The sequence below is a fragment of the Equus quagga genome, chromosome 21 (assembly GCF_021613505.1).
Source record: "Equus quagga isolate Etosha38 chromosome 21, UCLA_HA_Equagga_1.0, whole genome shotgun sequence".
NCBI classification, from domain to species: Eukaryota; Metazoa; Chordata; class Mammalia; order Perissodactyla; family Equidae; genus Equus; species Equus quagga.
The window spans coordinates 27,588,894-27,616,090 of NC_060287.1; the positions used below are offsets into that span (position 1 = coordinate 27,588,894).

Genomic DNA, 27,197 nt, shown 5'->3' on the forward strand with positions numbered 1-27,197 from the left:
AGACGCTGAACTCAGAAACCAAGGAGTTCTTGGGAACAGCCAAGGAAGCCCCAAGTGGCTTTCAGGAAAAGGAGCTAAAGTCTGAAGCCAAAGAAGATGGAGCTGGGGCTCAGAAAGATGACAGCAACTCTGTGAGGGTCCCACTGGCTAAAAAACTCAACTTTGGTTTGACCTGGCTGTGGAGCATGTTGAAACAATATGGAAGATAAAAAACTTTTCTAAAGGATTACATTCTATACTGGTTCCTGATTTTAAAAATATATCTGGACTTAGATTTTTTAAAAAGTATCATGCCTCCCCGAGCTGAGTAGTTCACTGCACAATGCTAAGTGTGCATGCGGATAATAATCCCAAGTCACCAGACAGCAGCAGAGGATCTTCTGCCCACTGGTTAGAAGCCACTAGCCCACAGTAAGAGGCTGCTGTTAAAAGCAGTGACATGAGGACCTGCTCATTCATGGCTTTACATTGAGCACATGGTTGAGGTGGTGGACGTGGGTGACAGACATTGCCTTACCAAAATAGGGTAACTTCTAGGCTAAAAGTTGCTTCATATTGTAGAAAGGATGAAATAGACCAGAATAAAAAAGAATAAAGTATTATAGATGAATGATATTTAATATATAATGCATTCTATTAGTATTAGGGGAAGGGGGTAATCATGACCAGGAGGACAATGGAAACAGAGAGATCCCAGGGGCTTGTTTTGGGCGGGTTTTTACCACTGCTTCAGTCAATAGAAGACAGTCACTTACCAACAGCATCCATACCCTGTGTTTACAGACCCTACGCATTCCTGGTTTGTGTGTTCAGTACTCCTTGCTCTTGCTTCAAACACTGACGTCTTTTGGAGAAGCCGATGGGGAATGTGATGCTGCAATTCGGCTCTCACACATTTTATAATAAGTGGCTGAAGAGTTTGAGGATTTGTTTCCATTTTTCTCCCTGTATTTTCATTTCTTCCTCTTCCCAACCTGCCCAATACCTCTCTTCTAAGAAGGGACTGTCACAGGGATTTCCTACTCCAGGATAGGTTGATGGCAAGAAGAAAGCAGAAATTGCCTGTAAGACAGGTAAAACTTGGGTACCAGCAAAGAGTCTGGGAAAAAAAACAAGAGCTTGTCTAGTGCTCCTCTCTCCACCCCCCTACATTGAACGGCACATCCCCCAGCTGGGGATGCAGGCAGAAGAGAGAGGTCTGAGGGATGGAAGGGACAAGAACTTGGACAAGGAATCCTGGCAACATCTCTGGTTGGACATAAAATGCCAGGGACCTGGTTGCAGAGGTGCCCTGGATGTGACACCTGAGTTGGGTGAAGAGAGAAACACTAGAGAGCCCACCACCGAACTTGAAGGAGGCTGTGGACAGGGACAAGGGTGATGGCTACGGTGATGGATCATTCTGTGATGAATGGACTCCAAGCCCGGAGGGAGGATGTCATCCAACCTCCCCCCAAGTCTTGATAATCAGAGAGAGAATGGTGAACCGAGGATGTTGTCTGCCAGCCTGGTGGGATACAAGCCTGAAAAAGAAATTGAGCTAGAGTACAAAAGGCATTATGGTTATTTCTGTGTTCTTGACTTTGAGGGCTCAATTCCTCCACACCGACAGACTCAGAGCTTGGACAGGAAAGCAGCCCAAACTACCTATGTCTCACTTACCCCAAGTGCAAACTGGTGGAATAATTTTATCAGGTGTCAAGCTGGCTTTCATTGCCCCCCAAAAGGGGTACAACGGGTACAGAAAGAAATCTTTTTGTATCTTAAAATGTATACATTGGTACAGCAGAGCCCGAATGTATTTAAAAAGGCATGTGCTCCAAATGATGGTTCAACATCAAAACGTTGGGAGACCGCCAAGGCAATGCTTCTCAAACTTGAACATGCATATGAATCCCCTGGACATCTTGTTAAAATGCAGATTCTGGTTCAGGAGGTCAGGGTGGACCCACGTTTCTGCATTCTAACGAGCTCCCGGGATCTGATGCTGATGCTGTTGGTCCATGCACCACACTGAGGGGCCAGGTGCTGAACAGCAGCGCTCACCTGCTGCTCTGGGGAGCAAGCTTCTGGTTTGGGGAAGGCAGGAAGGAGGGCAGCTGTGAGTGGGGTAAACTTTGACCGGGGAAGGTTTGTAAGGGACTTCAGAGGAGGAGATCGGGGACTCTGAAAGGTCAGGGTAAGGTGGCCCAAGATGGCATTTACTTTTTTTGTGATTCTGTGCAAGACCCAGGCAGCAAGATCCCAGTGACAAAATGTGGAGGCAGACCTTGGATTCAAGCGCTCACCCTCCCAGGCCAGTCTAGGTTCTGCTCTTCACCTCAGTGCTTCCCGGGGAACCAGCCCTCAGCCTGCTCCCGCCAGGAGTGGGCAGGAGACTGGAAAACAGTGCTCCATTTGCATACAGATGCATATTTGTGCCATTTCCTATTCTCTGAATTAGCAGACCAAGATGCCAAGCAGCTGTAATGCCACACCCCCCCTTTTTGAGGTAATACTTCAAGCTCTACTGACAGAAAAAGATAAATAGTGTATGACCTCACTGTGTGGAATCTAAAAAACCAACCAAACAACCAACCAAAAAACCTGAACTCATGGATACAGAGAACAGATTGGTAGTTGCCCGAGGCAGGGGCTGGGGGCGGGTGGGCAAAATGGGTGAAGGGAGTCAAAAGGTATAAATTTCCAGTTATAAAATGAATAAGTCATGAAGAGAGTACGGCATGGTGACTAGAGTTAATCATACTGTATTGCATATTCGAAAGTTGCTAAGATAGTAGATCTTAAAAGTTCTCATACAAATGTCAAATCATCATTTTGTACACCTGACACTAATATAATGTATGTCAATTGTACCTCAATAAAAAAATAAATTAAAAAAACAAACAATGCGGCCAGCCAGGTGGCCTAGTGGTTAAGTTCGTGTGCTCCACTTTGGTGGCCCAGGGTTCACAGGTTCGGATCCCGGGCTGGGACCTACACACCACCGCTCATCAAGCCACCCTGTGGGGGTGTCCCACATAAAACAGAGGAAGATTGGCACAGATTTTAGCTCAGGGACCATCTTCCTCAAGCAAAAAGAGGAAGACTGGCAACAGATGTTAGCTCAGGGCCAATCTTCCTCACAAAAAAACAAAACAAACAAACGAAAACTACCAAGTCAGCTTTCCCTCAATGATCACAGTAATTACTTAGGGAAAAAAAAGGCACATGAGTTCATAGCCATCCTCCCACCCAGAAAGGCACAGGATCGTTCAGACACTTTTCAATATTTTTATTGTTTGACAGGCATGTACCACGTTCCATTCATAGACCTAAAAACATAAAAATAGACCTTCTTTCAGCTTATAAAAGAAATATATAAGAACTTTTGACATAGACACGTCATGACCTTATGTACAGGAGACAATGGCACCCTCTCCAAGCACCAGACTTTCCAGCATTTTCAGACGGACCCGTTGCACTGGGACTAGTAAATGTGACTCTTAGAAGCTTCTGCTTCAATTTTCCATCCGGACACAATCGAACTGGAGATGATATGGAACAATGCAGTGATACAAAGGGTATAGAAACCATTCTAAAGCTTTTTAAGAAAATCAGAAGATATAGCAAAAATTTAATAGAATAAAACTTTCAAAAGATCAAGCTCAAAGCCCTGGAAACCCGAAAGGGGAGGAATATAGGTTGGGGGGGAGCAGGAAAAGCAAGCAGGGGCACAAGAGCATGATGTTCTGAACTCTCTATTGTCTGGAAATATAAAGTCATAACTGATTTTTATAAAATATAATTCCTAAAGCTACTATAAAATTCAGGTCTTTAAAGTACCTACTGATGTGTCAAACACCAAATAGATATTTTTCCCAAAAAAGAAAGTTTTCATATTATTTAAACCCTTCTTAGGAAGTGGACATTGTGAAATGGGAGGGGGAAAAAAAAGCTATAAACCTTATTCTTAAAAAAAAAAAAAATTGAAAGTGCTTTAACTTGTTTTTGTTCTTTCTATTTGGAAATCTGTTTAGAAGGTGAGATTTCTAGCATGTTTACCCTGTTTTGTTGGCATGAAGAAGTTGTGGAACGCAAGATGTGTTTTTGAAGAGGTGGTCTTGGTAAGAGGTTTGCTGATGGACTGTCAGGGAAGGTAGGTAATCTATGGATGAAGATGCAACCTTGATGGGAAAACCAATGATCACCATGGCAACCCCATGAGGAGTCTCCCCTCCCCCACTATGTGCAACAGACACACACACTGCCCATTCGGGTGTCATGTTTAATGCAACCACGCTCCCATTTCAAATAGAGATTCAAACATTTAAAAAAAAAAAATCTGTTTCTTGGGAAAAAAAGCTTCTCCTAAGCATCTTGTTGGCCTTTCATATATAAATATAAAATCACCGTGCCTCACTCTCTCTGTAAAAGGTAAAACCCTCCTTTTTTTACACTCAGAGTTACACTAACACTGTAAAATTCTCAACTGTTTGTGCCCCCTGCCTCTCAGGTAAAATACAAAAAATAGTGTTTTTTTTTTTTCAAGTGATAAATTTGGACCTCTTTTCAAAGAGTTTGGCATCTTTATAATTCTATGCAAAACTAGAACTTCCAAACACTGACATCAAGTACGACCAGCCATAGACCAAAACAGAAGAGAAAGAAAAGAAACAAAAGCTCATCGAAACATAAATTTCCACCCTCTCCTCACACATTCATAAAATACACAGATATTCTCAGACATTTAAGAGGGAAAGGAGTAAGAACACTGCAAGCTGTACAGTTGCTTTGTTTCGTTTTGTGTTTGAACGTGGTTTCCCCAACTAGGAGATGCTCCTGGACTATTAGAGACAGCGATCCTGATTATTGATTTGTGTGCTATCCCTCAAACTAACGTGTCGTGCGTACTTAAACACCTGGGGTAAATTGCTTTCCAGTGCTATAGAATCTTTTTTTTTTAAATTCTTCAGGCCCTGATGAATTGAGAATAAATAAAAGCCCTTCGCAATGTACAGAAGGTAGGACTCAAGCGGATTTGGGATTCTGAACAATTCTTTCTGATGTTGTTGGAAATGACCGAGTTGGGTGGCTCCCTGGCTTCGGAACAAAGTCAGCTGCCAAAATTGTGTGCGCCAGAGTTCGACCTAAGGAACATTCTCCTCCCCGAGGGTACAGGATGGGGGTAGAGTGAGGGGAGTTGAGAAGTATCTACACGCGCTCTCTACGGGGACAGTGACACAGTCAGATCTCAGTGTTCAGTTTCCTGGACGGGGCAAAGTCTTCACGCCTAACCCAAATGACTTCCTCGCTTGTGCTCTCCAGGCCTCCATTGATGCCCGACAGGGCAGCTTGCTTCTTGAGCTGCGTCATGCGGGACGCGTGACTATCCAGGGTTTTCCGGCCTCTTTCCCGCTGACTGATGGAGGCAGCCTGAAGCCGCTCCTGCAGGTCTCTGTCCACTGCGGCGCCCTTCACGGCCTCACAGAACTCATCATCGTCACTGAGGATGTCTGTCTCCTTGATGTCATCTTGCTCCTCATACTGAGCAAGATCAAACTGTTCCTCTACCCATCGGTCAGTGTCCCCGCCACCGGGGGGCTGCTGGGACTCTTTCTCCGGGCTGCTGGCGGAGATGGCATCTGAATCAATGGTAAACCTGTTTCGAGCCAGGCGCCGCCTCCTTCTCCCAAGAGACTTGCTTGGGGCGGACACTGCACACACACACAAAAATATAAAAATCAAACCCCCACGTGCTTTACATAAGACGAAAACCCAGAAAGCAAATAAAAGAAAAGGAAAATAAAACTCAATGGTATGCATTTACTGCCCTGATGTCACTTGGGGCTTAAAGGCCAGATTTCACTAGAATGTCTTGGGGTCATAACCTCATACAGATGTCTGGACTTAGAGGATGTCATAGCAACTGACCGAAGGGCAAAGGAGGACAGAGGGACACGGTGGGTTGTACGTTATGAAGACAAGGGAATTCAACTCCCTCGGAAATAACCATTTCTCTACCCCTGTGCACCTGGGAGAGAGTGACGCAGATTCCCGCCGCCCTCAAGTAAACCACTGATCTTAGTGTCCTCAACTCTGACCGGGTCCTGTGGCACAGTGCTCTGAGGACCCCCCGGGGCTGTCCCAGGTTCATTTCGCTAGAATAGGTCTTTGGTAAGGGTGGGAATGCTTCTAGGGTTTGGCTGTCTTTGTAGAAATCACCATGATGTATCAAGGAGGCCAAAGCACTGGTCCAAGTTATACTGTTTTCTGGGAAACAAAATGTAACATTTCTTGAGGACCTACAGTAAGGTTAAGGGCACAGCATCCCTTGTAGGGATTCCACATAAGAGAGAGACGTCAGGTCTCCAGTTACCGCCTCGTCCTCTTTCTGACAAAGCCCCATGTGAATGGTGGGGCTAAGCAAATGTGAGCCTTAGTCCCTCCCAACCACATTCTGCACATCACCGATTTCTCCTCTACAAAGCAATTAAAATAGCGGTGCCTGCGTGGAATGAGAAAGAAACAACACCCAAGCAGTGGATCAACGAAGTGCTACGTGAAGTGACTAACAGTGAAGAAAAACAAATCTTTGAATTCATTCTTTCAGCCTACTGCCCTCTAGGAAGCCAGAACTGTTAAAAAACAAAGCAACAAATCAAGCAATCAAGCAAACAAACAGTCCCACCACACACACACACACACACACACACACACACACACAAGACAGCTCACATGGAAATGCCGCTGCCTCTCTCTCCCTCACTAGTGAAGTGGCTGCTGCATTAGAGACGGGAAGGTGAAATGCAACCTGGGCTTTCCAATGAAGGGGAAGAGTCTAAATACCAATTGGGAGCCGCTTTCCTGAAATCAAAGCCCTGGAATCCATTCATTGCTTCAGTGCTGGTAGAAGGAAGACGATGATTCTGAAAGTCTGCCAAATGTAGCCTTGACTTCAAAACGCAGCAGGTACAAGGCGAGTGCGCCACACAGTGGCCTAAATGGGCTCCCATTCCAGCCATTCTCTGTCTCCCTAGCTCCTGAGTGATCTACCATCTTGAAACAATGGAACAAATGGACACTACCCTTGTCAAGGAGGGGAATGAAAACCCTCTCCAGGAAAAAAGGGAAAAAAGGAAAGAAAGAACTAGCACTACTCCACTGGGGAGAAGCAAAAATTCCTGTTCAATTTTATCTCAATGCCACCGTAGCGGAGCCTGGCTCTCTCCAATCCCGAGAATTACTCAACTCAAAACTGGGCTATTGGAAATATTTGTATGCTGAAGTCTTTAGGGGTAATGTGTGCCCATGTCTGCATTTTTGAAATGTGCCAAGAAATTAGACGAGTTGATGGACGAAAGATGGATAGATAAGTGATAATGAAATATAAAAAATACCAATTATAGATATAGATGGTAGGTATGAATGTGTACAATTCTTTCAGCTGTTCTAGATGTGTGAAAATTTTCCTATGAAAATGTTGGAACACACAAAAAAATTTTTACTTGGGTTATTGGCAGATGTACAGCACTTTTAGACTGAGTACCGATGCAGAATATTTGGCTCCTTTATTTATAGGAGAAGTAAACTACCTGGGGTATAATGACAATGCAAAATGAAGCATGAGTATCTAACTTTATTAAAAGGACACCTAACCCAGCAGCCTTATTGGGTTGAGGGAGACAATCTTTGATTTGAGTATTTCCACTGTTCATTGTTAAGACTGACCAGCTAGTGCTATAATGACCCATTCAAACATCATTTTTAAATCATCTATCATGAAGATCCTGATAACAGTGAGGAGCTTCAAAAGCAGAGTGATAAAGACTTTCTTTAGCCAAAAATAAGCCATGAGGCAGAAAATCTTCTAGTCAGCCAAAGTCAACAGGCTATGACATCAAGGTTTTCCTTGGTATTCAAGGCGATGGCTGAGGTTGTGGGTTGGTTTTGTTTTCTTTCCAAAGGGATCTCAGCAGGAAAACTTCTGAGTGTCCTCGAGACTACAAATGCTCTGTTTCAAGGGAAATGCAGCTCTAGATTCAGGTTCATTGATTAACAAATGAAACCCGGCCAACGACTGGCAGGTTTCCCAAGGTTGGGACACACAGTTCCAATCCTAATCAAACATTCCCCGGCAAGTAAAAGGAGCAGGTGAGACAATTCCAAGGTGAAATTCTCTATCGTGAGCACGAAAGGGTTCAGGAAAGGGCTCTTATATGAGGACTTGATGAGAAATTGCGGATACTGAGGTATGCAAGACTCTTAGCAGACGTGGAGAGCCCAGGAGAGTGCTGGGTGTTCACCACACGAGGTTTTCAATAAACACTTATCAATGGATTGAAGAATAGATGCAAGATAACTAATCCCCTAACATTAGCTAAACTTAAGGTGCTTAATCCGTGTAACATCTCATGTCAAGCTATGTGTGTTATGTCTATGAAAACCGTCCACCATTCACAGTTCTGTACACGCCCCTTCAACACAATTAAGAACAGGAGGAAAGGTAATTGGGACAGAGGTCAAAAACCTTCCTGGCAAATGCAAAGGAAGCCTCTTTTCCTGCAAAATTCTGGACTGCCTCTTAAGAAAGAAGTGATAAAAAAGTTAATATCTTGATGTCATCAACACCTAAGTGTTATGAAAATCTTTCTTCCTAGATATATTTCACTGCCATTTACAAGTGGTAGTACTGACCTTCCTTGCTCACTGCTCCAAGGTGTGGAGTAAGTCCTAAAAGAATGTTTACTCTGGGACCATTTAGACTCTAGATTCCTCTTTTCCAATAGCAGCTCAAAGCTCCCCCAAATTAACACTGAAGCTAAAAATTAAGCTGCAGGCACAAGGTGTGGGTAAAAATCTGACGTGTCACCTGGGCCACCAAACATGGAATCCTCACTGAGAACAGGCAGCGCTGTGTTTCTGGATCACAAAGTCACCGTGTTCTCAGAATGGTGGACTGTGACCTGGCTGAGACATGACACTCTGCTTTTTGCTAGACAAAGCCAGCTGTCATGCAAAGCAGCGACTCTCATTCTGCAAGCAGGCCAAGACAGCCCCTCCAGAAAGAGAATGCGCTCACTTCCTGGCTTGGCGAATGAGAGAGGAGCTCACCAGCCACAAGGAGGAGGGCAGCAAAGGGAAAGCTGGAGGGAGGGTGAGAGGAGGAGAGGAAGGGCGGATCCCCAGGGGGCCACTGGGAAGGAGGCAAGGGCAAGGAACCTCACGCCAGGGAAGAACCACACTCTCGTACATTAGCCCCACGAGGCCACATCTCATTCTTGCTCAACAAGGCGGTCAAGCTCACTGAGGTCTACAGTGGAGTCGGGGTGACAGGGATTTTGAACGTCTGAATCCCCACAGTACCTGCCCTGCTCATGGCTGGCCTGGCCCCCTTCAGTGCACACAGTCTTTTTCCTCCAAAAGGGACATATTGCTGGGACGAGGGAAGGCTTTCGGTTTTGAGGAGCTGTCTTCTGTGCTTATCACGTAGGATCGAATGCACGGCCTTCAGGAAATCCTTCCGGCTCTCTGGGGAGCTATGAGAAGAAGATTTACACGTGTTAGGAAAACAGTACTTAACACACCAGGAACTGCTAATGTTATCAGGGCCCGCTGAACAAATATCCCTGAGGACCAAAGGTTAAAGAGGGAGGCCAGGACTCTAATTTCTATACCTAGTCGCGTTGTCATCACTGGGGACAGAGAACACGCACTCCTTTCCCTTGATGTTTTGTGATTCATCTCCTGCAGTCAACTTGGAACAGAGCAGCCCATTGATGAATGGATTGATGCAGAGACGGATTTAGCGCCAAGAAGTTGCCAAATTCTGCCCTTGGCACTTAAGGCAGAGCCTTTTGTTCTAAAATGTTTTCGCAGACAAATGAACCCCAAGATTCCTGCAGTTCTGCGGAGCTACCAAAGAAGATGTCCTAATGTCCTCAGTTTCCCCTAAAGTTGGCCCGCTGTGAAATATCAACTCTTCCCATGACCCATTTCAACATGTAAATAATAAGGCTACATTGTTAAGAAGTGAAAACTCTTCCGAAGTCCTAATTCCCATAATAAAAAGTACTTCCCAGGTAAGAGTTATTTTTTTTAAGTTCTCAATATTTTTACCCAGGTACATTTTATCCGGTATTCCTTATTAACAAGGAATATGGTATCTCTAGGGGCAGGCTCACTGGACCCCGTGAACTTAACCCACAAAATCACAAATAGATTAGCCTAAATAGATGGTAACAATGGTGCTCAAACCATATGTGGATTATTTGAAAAAAAAATTCAATTCTAGTCCTGACGGCTTCCTGGGATCTGCCTTCATTGATCCCTGTCACCCAACACAGGGTGGTGATGTAGGAACCCAAAACATGGGCTTTGAAGTCAAACCCACCTGAGTTTGAACTCAGTGTCCATTTGCTATAAGGTCTCAGGTAAAGTAATCTCTTTGAGAGCGCTGGTCCCATTTGTAAAGCGGAATAACACAGTACCTCAGCCTGACTAAAATGAAATGACGCATGTGAGGTGCTCAGCACAGTTCATCTTGGTAAACGTGCCTCTTACGACACTAGCAAGAGCATTATAAAATATTGCTAATCATCATAATACTATCGATTCTGTTCGATTTTTTGTGGGCAACTCAGCATACTACTATTCATGGTGTGGGGTACTGGGTAAGTATCGGGCAAATGACCGAGTACCTATGGTTAAATGAAAGCAGAGTTGAGTACAGATCGTACTTAAAGCCAAATGCATCAGAATACCAGCTATTGGGACCATCCCTCTTGATATTTTTAGGCCAAAAAAAAAAAACAAAAGAGAGAGAGAATTGGCTGCTTTGAGAGAAGACCTCAACTTCTCATGGAGGAGGAGGAGGTGGAGGCAGAGGGGGGAGGGAAAGAACAAGATGAAACACGTAGAAGCCACATTCTAAGTTCAGCTGCCACTCAAGATCTGTAGGTAACCTGAGCAACTTGTACCAACCTCCCTAGGTTGAAGTTTCCCCATAAGATGAGGAAGCCCAGTAACACCTGCACCCACTCTCACCTCCTCCAGGTGACTCTCCATCTGCACATCTCAGAGATGCTACAGTATCAACAAACAACGTATCCAGACACCAAAACAAAAGATGATAAAACTATCCTGTCCTAATCGACCGAATGTAAATATGGGAAGAAAGCCCTCAGTTGAACATTGAATATACATGAAAATTCCTATTTCCTTCTAGAAAGATATAAAGTTAACCAGGTGGTGTCTTTTCCCTAATAAAATTAGTTTCCTTAATCCAATTACTGTTATTTAGCAAGTGTTAAGTAATTTCTCAAATGTACAAGAAAAAGCATGTAGCATCTAGGGAGGCACAGGCTAGTCTGTAGACCCCAGAGCGGGGTTGGGGACACCAAGGACAGTCACGTTCCTTCCCTCTGGCAGCACAGCCTGCACTTCTCGCCTCCAGGCTCACCTGCAGCACAGGTGGAAGACCCTCTCTGGCCTCCCTTCAGACTCCGATTTCACGTGGACAATTTCACACACAGCATTTGCCTCCGCATCTGGATAAATTAAAACAAGCATGAATTAGGGTATGTTTCAACGGGATTTATTTGCATTTTGACAAAAGCATTTCCCACGCTTTGGTGGAAGATTAAAGAGTGCAGAGCAGCAGAAGACCAAAGGAACTTCACCGCGATCCCGTGATCTAAAGAGACGAAGTGTTCTAAAGCTTAACGGGCGCTAAGGGAAGGAATGCTTGGGAAATTTCCAGTTATTAAGATCTCCTTCTAGATGGTCTAAAAGGAGAATCAGTCAATCACATTGATTACAGAACTGACCCTTTTAGCCGCATAGTCCATTTGGCTGACCTTTCAATTACGTGATTAGCTGTTCTGGTACCAGTTGGACAAGACAGAGCCCAAGATCCAAGGCAGATTTCAAACCAAGCCAGTGACATAATGAGGCAGGTCCTAGCCATCTGCTAGGGGAGGCTTCCAGGGGAGCGACCAGGCCTAGTCGCTGGAAACAAATGCGGCTCCTCTTCCCCAGCCCTCCCACAGTGCCCACCCAGAGTGAGGCAAAAACAGTACACTGAGAAACAGAGCAACAGTTATCTTTTGTTATTTTTTAATTTCTAAGCCTTGCAATACCTAGCTTGCAACACCACATTATTCTGTTATTTTATAAGCCTTGTGATACTATATTAAAGTCATGAATCAAGTGTAAAATGAATAATCCGCTGCAACATTGAGTCTGCACATGGTGAGGTCCCATCCTTATGCAGTGGTTCAGATCCCTGATCACAACCCTCATTGTGCCCACATTCCTTAACCCCAACCAGGACCCACTTGTAGGAAGTTTCACAAGCTTTCCCACACTTAGATAAAAATCTATAAATTCCACGTTCTGATTCTCAAACCCACTGGAATGTATTTCACAGTGAGGGACACGTTGGCTAGTCTTTGTAACTCCACTAAAATAAGCTTTGATCTTGATGGTTCTAAACTTGATTTGAATGAAAAATAAAGTGTGAGAATGGAATGTCATATCACAAGGATGGCTCTGTTTTCAAAATGTAAAGTCTTTATGTCCTGAGTCCTCAATGAAGCCAAAAATCCTGGCTGAAAGGTTTGCTATAAATATGTTTCCCCATTCATAAACCAGGCAGAAGGAAACATATGAACTACATAATTCACAACCTAAGACTGCAAAGACAATGTTAGTACTTATGCGCCCAAACCACAAGATGCTATTATCGCTGTTTCTAGACCTACAATTTATAGGTTCCTGCAAATTCACAAGTAAATCAATTTTGCAAATCAAAGCATAAGTGAAAAGGCACGAGGGTAAGTCTCTGTGCTGGAAAGTTAGAGAGAAACCTCTCTCTCTCTCTTTTTCTTTTTTGCTAAGGAAGATTGGCCCTGAGCTAATATCTGTTGCCAATCCTCTTCTTTTTGCCTGAGGAAGGCTGTCCCTGACCTAACAACTGTCCCTATCTTCCTCTATTTTGCATGTGGGATGCTGCCACAGCATGGCTTGAGGAGCTGTGTAGGTCCTTGCCCAGGATATGGACCTGAGAACCCCAAGTCGCTGAAGCAGTGTGTGCAAACTTAACCACTATGCCACAGGGCTGGCCCTGAGAAATCTTCTTAAAGCAAATAATCATCCCAAATACATTTATCTGACGTGGTTTTTGCATGTGAGTTTTCCTACTGCAAGGCCTAACAACTGTGAAGGAAGCAGCATCTAGCTTAATTTGGGTGAATCATTGAAGGTTTGCCAAACATTACAAGAGGGTTTACCTCATGACACTAGACTAGAAGGAGTTGGTTTTACCAGGATCAGAGCCAATTTTATGGTTCATGGACGTGACAACAAGTGGAACCAGGGATTGGATGAGCAACACCAATTGGTGACCAAGAATTTAATGCCCACATCAGAAGCATGAAATAGAAATACAGATCTATCGTGCACCTGCGGAGGTCCACTTCCAGAGCCTCTCTTTACTACCAGGCAGCTGCACCTGCTGCCCAACCAGGACAGAGAACAGGTGTGCTGAAGAGTTTCCACTTGACCCCCAAAGGTGGTCCTTCCAGGGTGTGCCCAGGAGAGTCAGTGCTGATAGCGTCTCCCTAGAATGGCATCAAATGAAGCCCTGGATAGGGCCTCGGAGTCACAGAAACATTGTTTTTCTTAGTCAATATGCTGCTGCCATTCACTTCTCTTCTTATGTGCCTAAAGCATCACCTAATTCTATTATCAAGTATATTCATCGCTCCCCAACAACTTGCTTCACTGCTATTTGGATCACAGAAAAAGAACTGACATTTCAAAAGTCTTCACACTGATACAAAGATAAAGATTTATAATGTTTTAGGAAAAAAAACTTATTCAATGGCTTTTTTGTGCTTTTAGTGGTCTTTTGGGGTCTCCTGGTTAAAAGGCAAGTGAGTTATTTATGTGGGTTTTGTCTGCTCTTGGTCTCAAGGATTCTTTCCAGAAGTACAAGACTCGTTGCTACTCAGATGTTAGTTACTGTAATATTATTAATATATGTAACAGAATAACTAGAATTCCTTGGAATGATATTGAAGGCATTATATCCATTCACTCAGTTCATTGATTCATGCAATTCCTTCATTCATTCATTCAAATATTTAATAAGTGGTAAGAGGCAATGGAGAGACTGAGGGAAGAGAAGAGTTAAGCATATGGTGTGGTGGTTAGACCAAGAGCGCGGATTCAGACAGACGGCTCATACACACATCTGTAACACGCACCCAGCACGTCTCAGAGTTTACCTGCACTGGCCAAGGCTCGAACCTGCAGAGCTTCAGTAGGGATCATGTGTCGAAATCGGAAGGGGTCCCAGTCCTCGTAAATTGAAAGCCTGTGAGATCCTACCTGCAGGAAGGAAAGGAATCAGATGCATGAGAATCATCTGCTCTAGCCTGGATCAGACCCCAAGATCTTCTAAACCAGTGACATGGGACCCCCCAGAGCTCGTCTGGAGGAACTTCACCCCCACCTGCACTTCTGTTCACCCCGCAGAAGGTGAGAGGCCATGTGATAAACAGGCTGAGGGTGTGGAGATGAATGTGCAAACCAAATCCAGGTGAAAGAGAGACACAGGAAAGAGGAGAAGGGGGATCCCAAAGCAAGAAGAACAAGGAAAGGAAAAAAGAGCGTCAGGAAAATTCTAGCCACGGTAGGCCCACGAGCTATTTATTCACTTTCACGCTCTAAATATGACCTGCCTGAGATGAAGGCAGGATGGGCAACTTCCTCAAGTCCTTAGTAATACTTAAAAAAAAAATCCTAAGAGGCTAGTGGCTGACAAAGGTGCAGAATTATAATTACACAGACAGAACGGAGAAACACATAGAAAGGGAGACACTTTCAAACTATGGGGTAAAGTAAGAAGTCTTACAAGTTTCTTCTTCTGTTTGGAACCATCTTTATACACAAGGACCACGGCAGTTTTGAAGACTGGAAAAAAATTCAAGAAAGGTGGTTATGGCACAGAATGCATGGGGATTTCCCCCTAACTTCAATAACTTGTGGTGATGAACACTACGGTTACGAAGAGGATGGCGAGACCCCACGTACCCAACTCCCACTCCACCTTCCATTCACTCATCACATCAGAGAAACTCAAAAGCCTATTGAGAGAAAATTCCCCAAGTTCAAAATAAACATAGAAAACCTCAATACATGGAAATATCCCCACCCCACACCCCACTGGAAACTTTTGGTTAAACTATAATATTTTAACTATGCTATCATTTCAAGTTTAAAACTTCAGCTGATAACCTATTGACCAAAATTTACCAGTTCAGCAGCTAGAGGAATAATACAAACGTCTTTAATAATAATAATAATAATACAATTGCCTAAGGTGATTTATGTTTATTTAACTTAAGCTAATATTATAGACAGAAGAGTGTTCATAATTCAGGAAATATAACTCATCTTTTTGACCTGAAGAAATGAAAATTAGTTTAGGAAGTAGAATGCAATTCTACGTCTTCCAAACAGGCTGAATCACAGTGAGGTTTGAAGGAGCAGGAAGAGGTAGTGTCATTCTCATACTCTTTGAGGGGGCGGGGAGATCCCATGGAACTATGTGTAATCTTCCACAGAATTCCTTACACAATGCCAAGTACATTTAACACTCAATGATTCTGACTCCTAGAGGGGAAAGAATTGGTGACCAGGAGGACCGGAAGGGTGACTCCGGCCCATCCTTGGGTCTCTGTTATCAAGGTCCCCATCTTCCTTCACTCTCTGACCCCAAGACACAGCAGGGACCCGGTCTGGCACAGAGCAGCTGGAGGGGGCTCGCCTAGTGTCCCAGACAGAGAATTACAAAGGGAACGAAGGTTCAGAGAATTCTCAGGGATGGGCCCCGAGGCTCCCAGGCCCCCCGGAGACCAACCCGAAGTATCTCATTCATTCTCTATCTTACTTCCGATGGGTTGGTCTCCCCTTTGTGGAGGATCACTCAAATCCTCACAGCAGGAAAGTGAACCCCAAGGCAAAGAAATCAATTCCAGCCACTGGGTCTGGACTGCCCCTAGCTCTTCACATGTCACAATACTCAACTCCTCAAGAATCCCAGAGGCCAGACTGGGAGGTTCCCGCTCAGAGGTTCCCACTGACCCAAGGAGGTCACACGAGCTCTGCATGAAGGCTGAGCCCCAGCACCTGAGAGGCCCTCCGTTCTCACCATAAAGTCTTCAGAAATCAGAGTGGCCTGGATAGCAGATCTCTTTAAAAAGCGACAGAGCTCCACCCCAGGAGAAGATGACCACTGATCTTAGTCTCTAAAGACCCACCACATCACTGGAACCACAGCTCAATGGGGTGGCTGCCATGGCTTTAAGAAGGCTACTGGCCTGCCTCAGCTTACCTCAGCCTCAACCATCTTGGATCACACTGGTAGGGCCAGAGTGAACCTCAGCCTGGGCTATGAACACCTCTGCCTTAAACCCTCCCTGATCTTTGGTGCTACCTTCGCTCAACTGACTCCGTGTGTCGCCCAATCCCTTTAGACATAGCCTTGATCTCCAAAACTCCTGGCTACCCTCGCCTGCCTAAAGCACCCTCTCTGTACCCCAAAAGGGGAACATCTAACGCCCTTCAAGGAAGAAGCCTAGACAAGCTATTTCTTTTTTTCTTTTAAAGGTGATGATCGCCAACATTCAGGACACATTAGCCGTCCTGGGAGTAAAGCACCAAGGTGCTGGGTTGGCAGCAGGTCAACTTCAGTTTCAGGAGCCAGCGGCACTGTTTCCTGAGATTAGAAGTTTAAACTGAAACAAAAGACAACCGCAATTTAACCCCAAAGCTGCCTGTTCCTTAGTAATTCATCTACTTCCCTCCCAGCAACCCTTCCCTATTTCAGGACGCATTTCCAAGGCTCTGTTAGTTCTGCCTTGCTCCTTGCAATCACGCCGAAACTGCCAACCACATCGCCTTTAAGGACTAGGAAGCCACACATAAGCTCCTTATGATGAAGACAGTCTGCCCTGACTCACAATCCTCATTTTAATCCTTCCCCCTTCTTTACCTTGTTACTCTGGAGATTCAGAATAATAATGCGTTTGCCTCCTATCACACCGCCTCGGGAAGCTTTCATCTTGCTAACCGTGGCCCCTGTGGAGTTTGCTGGCAGTGTGATCCCCAGGGCTGGGGATGCAGCTTCCATTCACACCCAGGACAGGGGTCCCGGGCTCCTTCTGGGAAAGCCACGTACCCCACACCTCCCTCTGGTAAACAACGCATGATGCAGAGGGAAACACATGCATTGTCCCCCATCTGAGCCTGGGCAGCAAGTGGCACCTAGAGCCTCAAACCTCGAAACTGGCACTTTCTGGAACTTTTTTTTTTAAGATTTTATTTTTCTTTTCTCTCCCAAAGCCCCCCGGTACACAGCTCTGTATTTTTCAGTTCTGGGTCCTTCTAGTTGTGGCATGTGGGATGCTGCCTCAGCATGGCCTGATGAGCAGTGCCATGTCAGTGCCCGGGATCCGAAGCAGCGAAACCCTGGGCCGCTGAAGCAGAGTGTGCAAACTTAACCACTCGGCCACGGGGCCAGCCCCTTTTTGGAATCTTTTCTACCACAGATTGGCAAACTAGGGCCCGCCACCTGTTTGGTACAGCCTGACGATACAGATGTTCATTCATTTACGTATTGTCTATGGCTGCCTTTGGCTACATGTGGCCTCTCAGCCCGTGAGCCTAAAATATCTACTATGTGGCCTTTTACGGACAAAGTTTGCCAACCCCTACTTTTTCCTACTTAAATTATTTTCTTATTCTAGATATGTTTATTTCTAACTACAAGAAATCTGTAAAATTCAGGAGATAGTCGTGAAAAGTCCCAAAGTTGAACTCCGGAATTGTTCATCTGTAGCCCAGCATCAGAAACAGGTAGACAGATGGTTTGGGTCATTTATTGCAGAATCCTACATCCATAAGTGACCTGCCAAGAAGCATGAGGAAGCTCCCAGACCTTTCCAAGAGGAAATCGCAATATAAGAAACACAACTGGTAACGTGGAAAAGAAAATAAATACTATCCAACCCCTGCCAAAAACAGCCACCCTATCACAAACTATCAACATGCTAAGATACCCCAAGACTCCTTCATATATAAGATTCAGTCCCACGTTTTTCCTGCACACTTTTTTGCTCCTTCGTTATTTTTCTTCTGAAGAGGATTCGCCCTGAGCTAACATCCGTGCCAATCTTCCTCTGTTTCTTAGTATGTGAGCTGCCAGAACAGCATGGTGGCTAACCGAGTGGTGTAGGTCTGCATCTGGGGAATGAACCCAGTCCCTGAAGCGGAGCCCACCGAACTGAACCACTAGACCACCAGGGCTGGCCCTCCTTTGTTATTTTGAATGAAATGGCCTCAATAGCTACAGTGGCTCTTTGAAAATTTTAGGAATGTCGCTAAGTTTCTCAATGAAGGCTGAGTGACCGAAAGAGGAAGTCCAAAAAGTTTTTGTATTTAACACCCTGATTTTTTTTTTTTTTGAGGAATATTAGCCCTGAGCTAATATCTGTTGCCCATCCTCCTCTTTTTTGCTGAAGAAGACTGGCTCTGAGCTAACATCTGTGCCCATCTTCCTCTACTTTGTATGTAGAGCATACATGTATGGCAAGCATGGCTTGCCAAGCGGTGCGTAGGTCCTCACCCAGGATCCAAATCAGCGAACTCCAGGCTGCCAAAGCACAACATGCGAACTTAACCGCTGCACCACCGGGCTAGCCCCTAACACTCTGATTTTAATATCACTAGGATGTCCCACCCGGGAATCCCTTGTTCACATCATGGAGGAAAAAAACGAATTCAGTTAAAGCAGCAGTAATCAACACCACCTTCCCTCCCCCGCCCCCAGAAAAATAAGGTAAGAGAAAGGAAATACTAGATTTCCTTTATATTTTGTCCTACCCATGAATCTTCTAGGGGGAGGCTAGGGAATAACCCCACACAAAACAGAAGCATGAACTTGATGGTTTTATACTCGGGGACAACTCTGCATGCCACACAAGCATTTACAAGGCAATGACAGCCATATTTCCTGAATTATGCACAATTCCCAGCATGCTAACGCATGTTTTTCTCTCTCAAAAACCATATTACAATACAACCACATAAGATGTCTAATTGCAGCAACTGCATCCATCTGAACTAGTTTATTGAAAAATAAATCACTCACAAGCATCTCTACTTTTGCTCCTATGAGTCAAGATGAGTTTGAGAAGTACCTCACAACTGATGGAGCCACCCCAGTGTCGCCACAAGAGGTCAGCTGATAACCAATGTCCTGATCCCAGCATCACACACAGCAACACAGAGTCAGGGAGAGAATAAAAGACCTAGCGTTTGGGGGGTCTCAGAAACAGATAGTTTTGTCTTTGGTTTTTGTTTTTCCTTGGTTTATTATTAACCCATTATTTTTTATTTTATTTTATTTTTTAAGATTTTAGCTTTCCTTTTTCTCCCTAAAGCCCCCCAGTATGTAGTTGCATATTTTGTTTTTAGTTGTGAGTCCTTCTAGCTGTGGCACATGGGACGCTGCCCCAGCACGGCCTGATGAGCGGTGCCATGTCTGTGCCCAGGATCCGAACCAGCGAAGCCCTGGGCCACTGCAGCAGAGCGGGCAAACCCAAACACTCGGCCACGGGCTGGTCCCTAACCCATTATTTTGAAAAGATCTTCAGAGCAGCAGCAGCAGCATTAAAAAAAAGAAAGTCTTTTCCTGCCTGTGTGTTTATACCTGGGGTAGACTTGAGCACAGCCATTCCCTCCCTGCCACGGAGCTGGTGGCCACACTTAGCTGGAAGCTTTAATTTAGTATTTGCGACATGTTGGTGGCCACAGCAGGAGGAACAATGCAGATGACTGCAATTAACTTCATTTTAATAAATTGTGCCTCGGAAAAGAAATGCCCTTATTTAGAAAAATAAGCCAGCCTCCCTCTCTATCTACCCCCTGCCCCCTAACCCCCAACATTCTTCTGATACATACCAAAAGCTGCCAGTTCTGGTTCCTTTTTCCACTTTCCCAGCGAGGCTGGCGGGTTTGGCCATATGACGGTGGTGTGCAAAAGCAGGTCCCCCATGCTCAGGTCTGCAACCTGAAAACCAGCGACAGGGAAATCTTACCAGGTGGCATTGGAAACACTCACATTTTCATGACGTTTTAAAATCTGGCAGGCTTATGTCAATTCTACTTCCTGAAAATACTGTGTCTAAAAACATTTGGTTATCTTTTTTTTTTCTTTATCCTGCGATTACCCACGAGAATTTGAAGAATAAGGTGGCAAAAAGGTACAAACCAGGGTTCTGAAATTCACACGCAGCAAATCTGTCAAAACCGATCTACCAAATTGGCAATGTTTTGTGTTCAAATAGAGAGTCTCCCAAGCAGAGACGAGCGACCGTCAACGACAAAGACCCATCCCAGAAAATTGCAGACATTTCCACCTTTGGGTTTAAATCCCCTTGGAGCCAGGGTCTACTAGGAAGCAGTGGAACCAATTATTTCTTCTTCTTCCACCTCATTTTAAAGAAGATTTCATTTCACTTTAAAGGAGGAAGAGAGAAGCCAGCTGAAGAGTCTGAGGACTGCCCTTGAAGCTCGGGCAGCGGGAGCTCTGGATCCTCAGAAATCTTGAGGATTTCCGCATGAGTCATACGCCCCTGAAGGCCAAATGCTAAACGAACTCACACAGACAAGTTCCCCTTCTTGTAGAGCAATCCAGACCAGGGATGCAGAGATTCCGCCAGTAGCCAGGGTTTACACCTGACAATAGTTACATCCACCTTCTTAGTGGAGTCCTTGGCCCATTTCCAAGTGCATCAAAATCCCAGCATCCCACCCACTCAGCAGCCTAATCATAGGTGGGCAGATCATCTGGACTCTTGAACAAGAGAACACATCAAAGGACAAGACTTTGCAACAACCAGAGCTATGATCCATCCCATGGGTAAACACAACAAACTGCTGGGAGGTTCTTCCTCAAACATCCCCCCTGATGCACTGCCCCACTGGCCTCCCGATTCCACTCTCTGCAGCCACAGAAACCAAGTCCGAGTCCCTCGAAATGCTCAAGGCAGCATTTCCAATACTTCAAAACTTGATGTTGAGCCTCTCGAGGATGAATGGCTCTGGTTTATTTTGCTGCTGCTGATCTGACTGGGTTTCTGGACGCAGCAGCAACTGATCTGGCCTCCGCCGAACACAGTGCCATTTGGCATTGCCCTTCTTGAGTCATCAAACCAGGCCACGGTGCTGGAGATGTGGCTCCAGCAGCACAGAATACAGTGGTATTATTGCCACTACAATGACTGGGATCATTATAATAATAATTACTCTAATTATTATTGAGTTATGTTATATTAACAGAGTCAAGGGTAAAAAAAAAATGTAAGCAATTGTATTACTTTGTACATATTAAGTAACTAGTCCATCAAACCCCCAGGACAGCATCCCCTAAGGGAACTATACAAGCTCCACTACCCCTGCCCCAAACACCCACACAGTAGAAGAGTGGTTATACTCATAAGTCAAATTCCCGGGTACCATTCTGGGCCACAGTCTTGGGGGGTATGTCTTTAAAAGTGATTAAAGGTCACTGGGGTAGGTCATTGTCCAAACTCTACTTCCTCCCTCTAATAGAATTATCTATCTGCACCTCTGCCACGTGTATTTCTGGTGCCTCCCACTAGGCTACGCACAGCTCCAGTGACTTTGGGCTTGGCCATGTGGGTTGGGTCATGGACTTGGCATAACAAGTTTTCACCAACCCTCTTGAGCTTCCACCTTCCAAGAACAGAAAGGACGTGCCCAAGACAGCCATTGCTGCTTCCTGGATCCTAGAAGGAAGAGACGTGGAGCACACTGAGCCCTAAGCTCTGGAGCTCACACAAGAAGCCAAAGTTCAGCTGACCTATACACCTATGCGTGAAATAAACGTTTATTGTGGTGAACACTAAGATTTTGAGTTGTTTGTTACCAGGTAGAAACGGGCTCATACAGTCCCAGTGCACACGGAGTTTCTCTCTTTTGACAAGTTTCCACACAGCAAATGTATTAACGGGGTCAGGGCTGCTCCCTCAGGCCAACGCTCTCTCCCATGGCCTCTCATTGGTCCCCTTCTGAATCTTCCACCCAAACCCCAGGACTGAGGTCTGCTGAGAGCCGTCCACCCTAACAAGGACTGGGATGCCCTGCTGAGCCAGGTTGTTGGGGCCCTTCCTCTAAGGAGAAATGCCCTCTTTGGCCTTTTCTTCCTCTTACCTCAGCCAAGGGGATGGTCTATGTGGCCCAACCCAATGCCTCAGAGTTTAACATGGGGTAGGAGGCTGAGGGTCCAGCTTCATCATAAAATATTTCTTGGCCAGTTTTGTTCTCTGTGAATAAATTTCCCCCCAGGGACCTCCTGAGGAAAGTTGGCTGGTGACAGGATCAGGTATCCTGGGACCCTGGAATGTTACCATTTCAATAGAGACCTACCATTACCAGCAGATACCGATCAATGTTCCTACTCTGAGCTGTTCATTCATAAATCCATCGTGGGTTTTTACTAGATATTGCCATTCAAAGGGAACTACAATGATCAGAAATCACCTCTGTGAAATTAGGACATAACTTATGAACCTCCAATTGCCTGCCTGTCTAAGTTTCCAGGGTTGTTCCAACACTGCAAGTAATACTGTGGCACTGTAACTGGTCTTGGCACAGAGCATGCTATTTCCCCAGCACCCTTCTCCCTAGGGTTTTATTTTTGTCAAATCAAGACCACTCCATCCTTTTCAGTTTGAACACCATCCTCCTCAATGAGGGAAAAAAAGATCAAATGGAACTTAAGTAATCAACCGTCTTTGGCTATTATACCTCTGGCCCCCTTTGGGGGCCTATTTCTTTCTTCTTCTTCTCCTGCTAAAACATAATCTTTTGTTGCTGTCTTTGGCATCTTTTCCAAGCCTTAAATTTTCTGGAGTTCGGACGTCCCAATACTGATATAGGATTTTCCTACTCTTGAATACTGATTGTTTGCTGTTAGTGCTACCAAGTTGATTCCAACTTCTAGTGACCCTGTAGACAATAGAGTGGAAGCCTGCCCGGTCTTTTTGTGCCATCCTCTAACCTTCTGGCGCTATCAGACAATGCCCTGCTGCTATTCATAGGGTTTTCATGGCCAATTTTTTCAGAAGTGGGTGGCCAGGTCCTTCTTCTTAGTCTGTCTAGTCTGGAAGCTCCGCTGAAACCTGTCCACATGGGTGGACCCTGCTAGTATTTGAAATATCAGTGGCAGAGCTTTCAGCATCACAGCAACACGCAACCGCCACAGTCTGACAATTGACAGATGGTGGGGAGGTTCCCTAACCGGGAAATGAACCTGGGCCACAATAGGGAGAGCAGCAAATCTTAACCACTGGGCCACCGGGGCTGGCTTTAATATGGGTGTGCAGTCAAATGTCCCTGCTTCCATCTTTCCCACATTTCTTTTTACAAAATCTCAGCTCACAAGAGACTTCTTTGTATAGCACTGTATCTCTTTGATCCTTGCTGGGAAGATTTCTTACTTGATTGTCAGAATTTCATTTTAGAGGAGAGGCAGTTTCACCAAAGCCATATTTCCCTTTACCGTCTCTGATTTTTGAATCATATTCATCTTTTTTTCTAAATTCTTCGTAATCCACTATCCATATCACCTCCTAGTCTTTAGTAATAATGGTCCTTAGTTCTCAAGATCATTAAAATCTAAAAATTAATTTGGCATATAATGAAAAAATTAACGAAATATAATGTAAATGTTCATTTTTATGACCCAATAAAACTCACTTCTGTCAAAATGAACTAAACTAAAATATGGGGGAAGTCTTATGATCAAAAATGTTTACAGTATTCATAGTAGCCAGTAAATGAAGCTGAGAGAATTGCCTAACAATAGGAATTAAGTAAACCATTGCTCAGCCACACAAAGGAATATTACACAGTAATTTAGATGATTCTTTTGAATAATTTAAAATACTATGATTTTTTGCTCAAGATAAAAAAATCGACGTACAAAATTAATTTCAAAGTATAATTATTCAAGTATATGCATATATATAATTTTTTTAAATCAAAACAAACACCCAAACATTAAGAATGGTAAGTTCTGCGTTTTGAGATTGTAGTTTTTCTTCTTCTTGCCTTTCTCTGTATTTTGCCCTTTTCTTTAATAAGCACAATATGTTTTTCTTCTTATAAAAATTTTGTAAGGAGATGATAACGAAATCCCGAGTAGCAGTCTCCATCTTTTCCACACTGAGAGATTTAAGTATCAGCAAGCAGACTGAGAACATTCTCATGCTCTCCTACATGTAATATGATGTAGAAACAACAAATTGTGGTTCCCTGGAAAACTATGCACCCTCTACAGCAGATCCCCCGGGCCACCAGATTCCACTCTGTTTGTTGTCTTTGAGCTCCTTTGCAACTCTTTGCAAAGTGAAGGTAACGGTAAATATGTAAACCTGTGCAGGCCGGTAGTCACCTATTTGACTTCCTCTTGCTGTGAGAAAACCAATTTGTCTCCATTTACAAACCATCCCAAGATTTCTTCAGTTCATATATACACCTGTGCTATTTTGACTTTGCCAATGAATCATGACGATATCTACCTGGTTCCCTCACATCATATGAGTAAAACAAATTCCTTCAAACGTGTTTGCTTTTATATCTATATGAGATGTCACGATTTTACCTCTTTCTGAAAATTATCTCTTTTTGTTAAATACCAGAAGTTAAATTTCACTTTTCAATTTGGAACCCTAATTGTTACTAAATATGCTTTCAAAAATAGTACACAAAGATGCACTATTGAAAGAAGCAAGTTATTATGAATGTCGATGCTTTCTTGTCACATATCATTCAATAAATAAAAAGTAGTCCATTTTTCAACTCTCAGGGTAGGTAATGAAATAGCCAAAGGTAGGAGAGATTGACCTGATCAGGTTACACCTGTGAAGGGCTGTGACTTCAGTGCCAGATGAAAATGTCCATTTTAACCGTCTGAAAACTTGTTTTGTTTCACGAGGACATAAAAACAAACCTGGATAATAACCCTTTATACCTCTGAAGATAAGGCTATTATTTTCTCTCATCTAGACTAAACAACCAAGCTTTGCCCCACCCAGCTTGTCTTCACCCCTCCTAATCACAGCAAGAGTGTTTTTCTTCATAATTCCCTCCCAGCTTCTCTCCTTTTTATCTTTTTAGGCAGAAACCAAAACCAAGGCCAATATTCCAGCGAAATCAGGATGTACAGAGGCATTGACGGATATTATTACAAATCATATCCTTCTGATTCATCTCAGTTTTACCAGCATTTTTACTCACATGAGCTCTTCTCAATGACTCAGGCACAACTGATGATTCACTCTTAAGTTTTTCTCAAGTATGTCTATTCCTGTCACTGTTTCTTTTAAGTAGGTTTTGGGGTAGACTCAAAAAAAATGATTTGGAGTCATTTGAACCTTTGACTCAAAAGATATTTATCGAGTACATACTACATGCCAATTATTATTCTAAGCTCTTGGGATATAGCTTAGGCCTTTAATGGTGTTTACAGAAATAGCCTAAGTTATAGAAATGGAAGTTCGTTCTCACACTTAACACAAAACAAAACCAGAGGTCCTGAGGGTGAAGGGCTGAGAATTAGCAACACATTTCTCATATTAAGAAATAATTCAGCCGAGGAAGGAAATTCACGATGTCGCTTTGGATAAAGGACAAAAGTTCCATGAATGAAACTGACAGCTTCACAACTATTTTACATACAAATAACACCTTTCAAAAAACAACCCGTCGAATTCAGCTTTACTGACAGGCGTTCCGAGACGAAGGGGGTCCTTACCTCTTTTTTCTCACCAGTCTGTTCAGCAATCAGCTGGTCGAACACAGCCCCAAATTCTTCATGGATTTTCTGCATTTCATTGATATGACTTGCAACTTTGTTCATAGTCTTGACGGCCACTGGAAGAAAGCAGGTCATGAAATGAAAAGGCGATTTAGGGACTCCCAGGGAGACGGGAGCAAGAGGGCAGATCCTGGGCTCACGGCTTACCATCCAGGTGGTAATGCTCCTCGCTCTCTGCATCCGTCAGGGCAAAGAGCTCCTTCAGCAGGAGTGGGTACTTGAGGATCCTCTGGATGGGCTTGATGAGGTAAGACTCGAGAGTGGATGAGTGCTGCTGCTTCGGGTTCTGGGCATCCAAGAACGCCTTGAAAGCCGAGTCTGTCTTGGCTGGAAGAGTTTAAATACAGGTTGTCTGGGCAGAACGCCCAAAGGACTCGCTTCCCACAATCTCCCTCACTTATCCTGAGGCGCCTTGTCAGAGGACTTGGCGGACAGCGGGTTGCCGGAGGAGGGAAGGAGAGTGGGGGTCAGAGGGACAACTGCAAGGGCCTGTTGGTCAATTGTTTATCTGGGGGGAGGCCCATGAGTTAAAGGATAACAGGGTCTGTAAATCCTACACACTCAGACTTTTCAGGGGCTGTTATTTATCCTCCTTGTATTAAGAATGTGTTTTTATTCTGATATTTTCACATCTGGGGCCTTAAAGACCCTGGGGAGTCTGCCCCTCCCAGGGCTAGCCAATTCCTAGAGACAGTAAAGAACTTAGCTGGGAGCATGCCTTTCACAGGGAAACCAACCAATCCAGAGTCACCCGCTACCCACCTCTCCTCCACCAGCTCTTACACTCTGGGCCACTATTCTCCTGCCCTAATCAAGACAGGGCCAGGTGCCAGACAACTCGGGACAGCCCCGACACCAGAGCCCACTGAAATCATTCAAACTAACCAATCCTGAGCCTGCAGACCCTGCCTCACTCGTTCCTTCCTGTGGAAACCACAATAAAGGCTCTTATCCATGTTTTTTTCTTGCTTCTTCTGCCTCCTGACCAATCCTGGTGATTCCCCGTGCGGCCCTGCATGGCGTGGTGTGCCCCTCCTCTTGGGAACTAAGTAACAAACTATTTACCAATGGCGATCTTCTCCTGATTTCTCGGCCTTGCCATATCTGAATAATAGGAACATCTACATTTTAAAACACTCCTTAACCTGGCTTGCCTAACCTTTCAAGCATTTCATGACAGGGAGAACCTCTTGTGAGAAAAGGCAATATGAAAAAAAGCAGCAGCACGTTGCAGCTCTGGTAA

At 44.4% G+C, this 27,197-nt stretch overlaps 1 protein-coding gene across 5 annotated transcripts in view; it reads right to left on the reverse strand.

Moving 5' to 3' along the window:
• Nucleotides 1-3,259: 3,259 nt before the first annotated feature.
• LOC124231562 (rho guanine nucleotide exchange factor TIAM1) overlaps nucleotides 3,260-27,197 on the reverse strand; it is a 352,980-nt gene continuing 329,042 nt past the window's right edge. For all 5 annotated transcript variants that reach the window (XM_046648352.1, XM_046648354.1, XM_046648350.1 and 2 more), the window contains 8 exons: nucleotides 26,102-26,281; nucleotides 25,892-26,010; nucleotides 20,011-20,119; nucleotides 14,900-14,958; nucleotides 14,271-14,373; nucleotides 11,441-11,528; nucleotides 9,346-9,518; nucleotides 3,260-5,696 (listed from right to left, as the gene is read on the reverse strand). In XM_046648352.1, coding sequence (XP_046504308.1) covers nucleotides 5,227-5,696; nucleotides 9,346-9,518; nucleotides 11,441-11,528; nucleotides 14,271-14,373; nucleotides 14,900-14,958; nucleotides 20,011-20,119; nucleotides 25,892-26,010; nucleotides 26,102-26,281 — 1,301 coding nt within the window. In that variant the 3' untranslated portion in view covers nucleotides 3,260-5,226. The remainder of the gene's footprint in view (nucleotides 5,697-9,345; nucleotides 9,519-11,440; nucleotides 11,529-14,270; nucleotides 14,374-14,899; nucleotides 14,959-20,010; nucleotides 20,120-25,891; nucleotides 26,011-26,101; nucleotides 26,282-27,197) is intronic.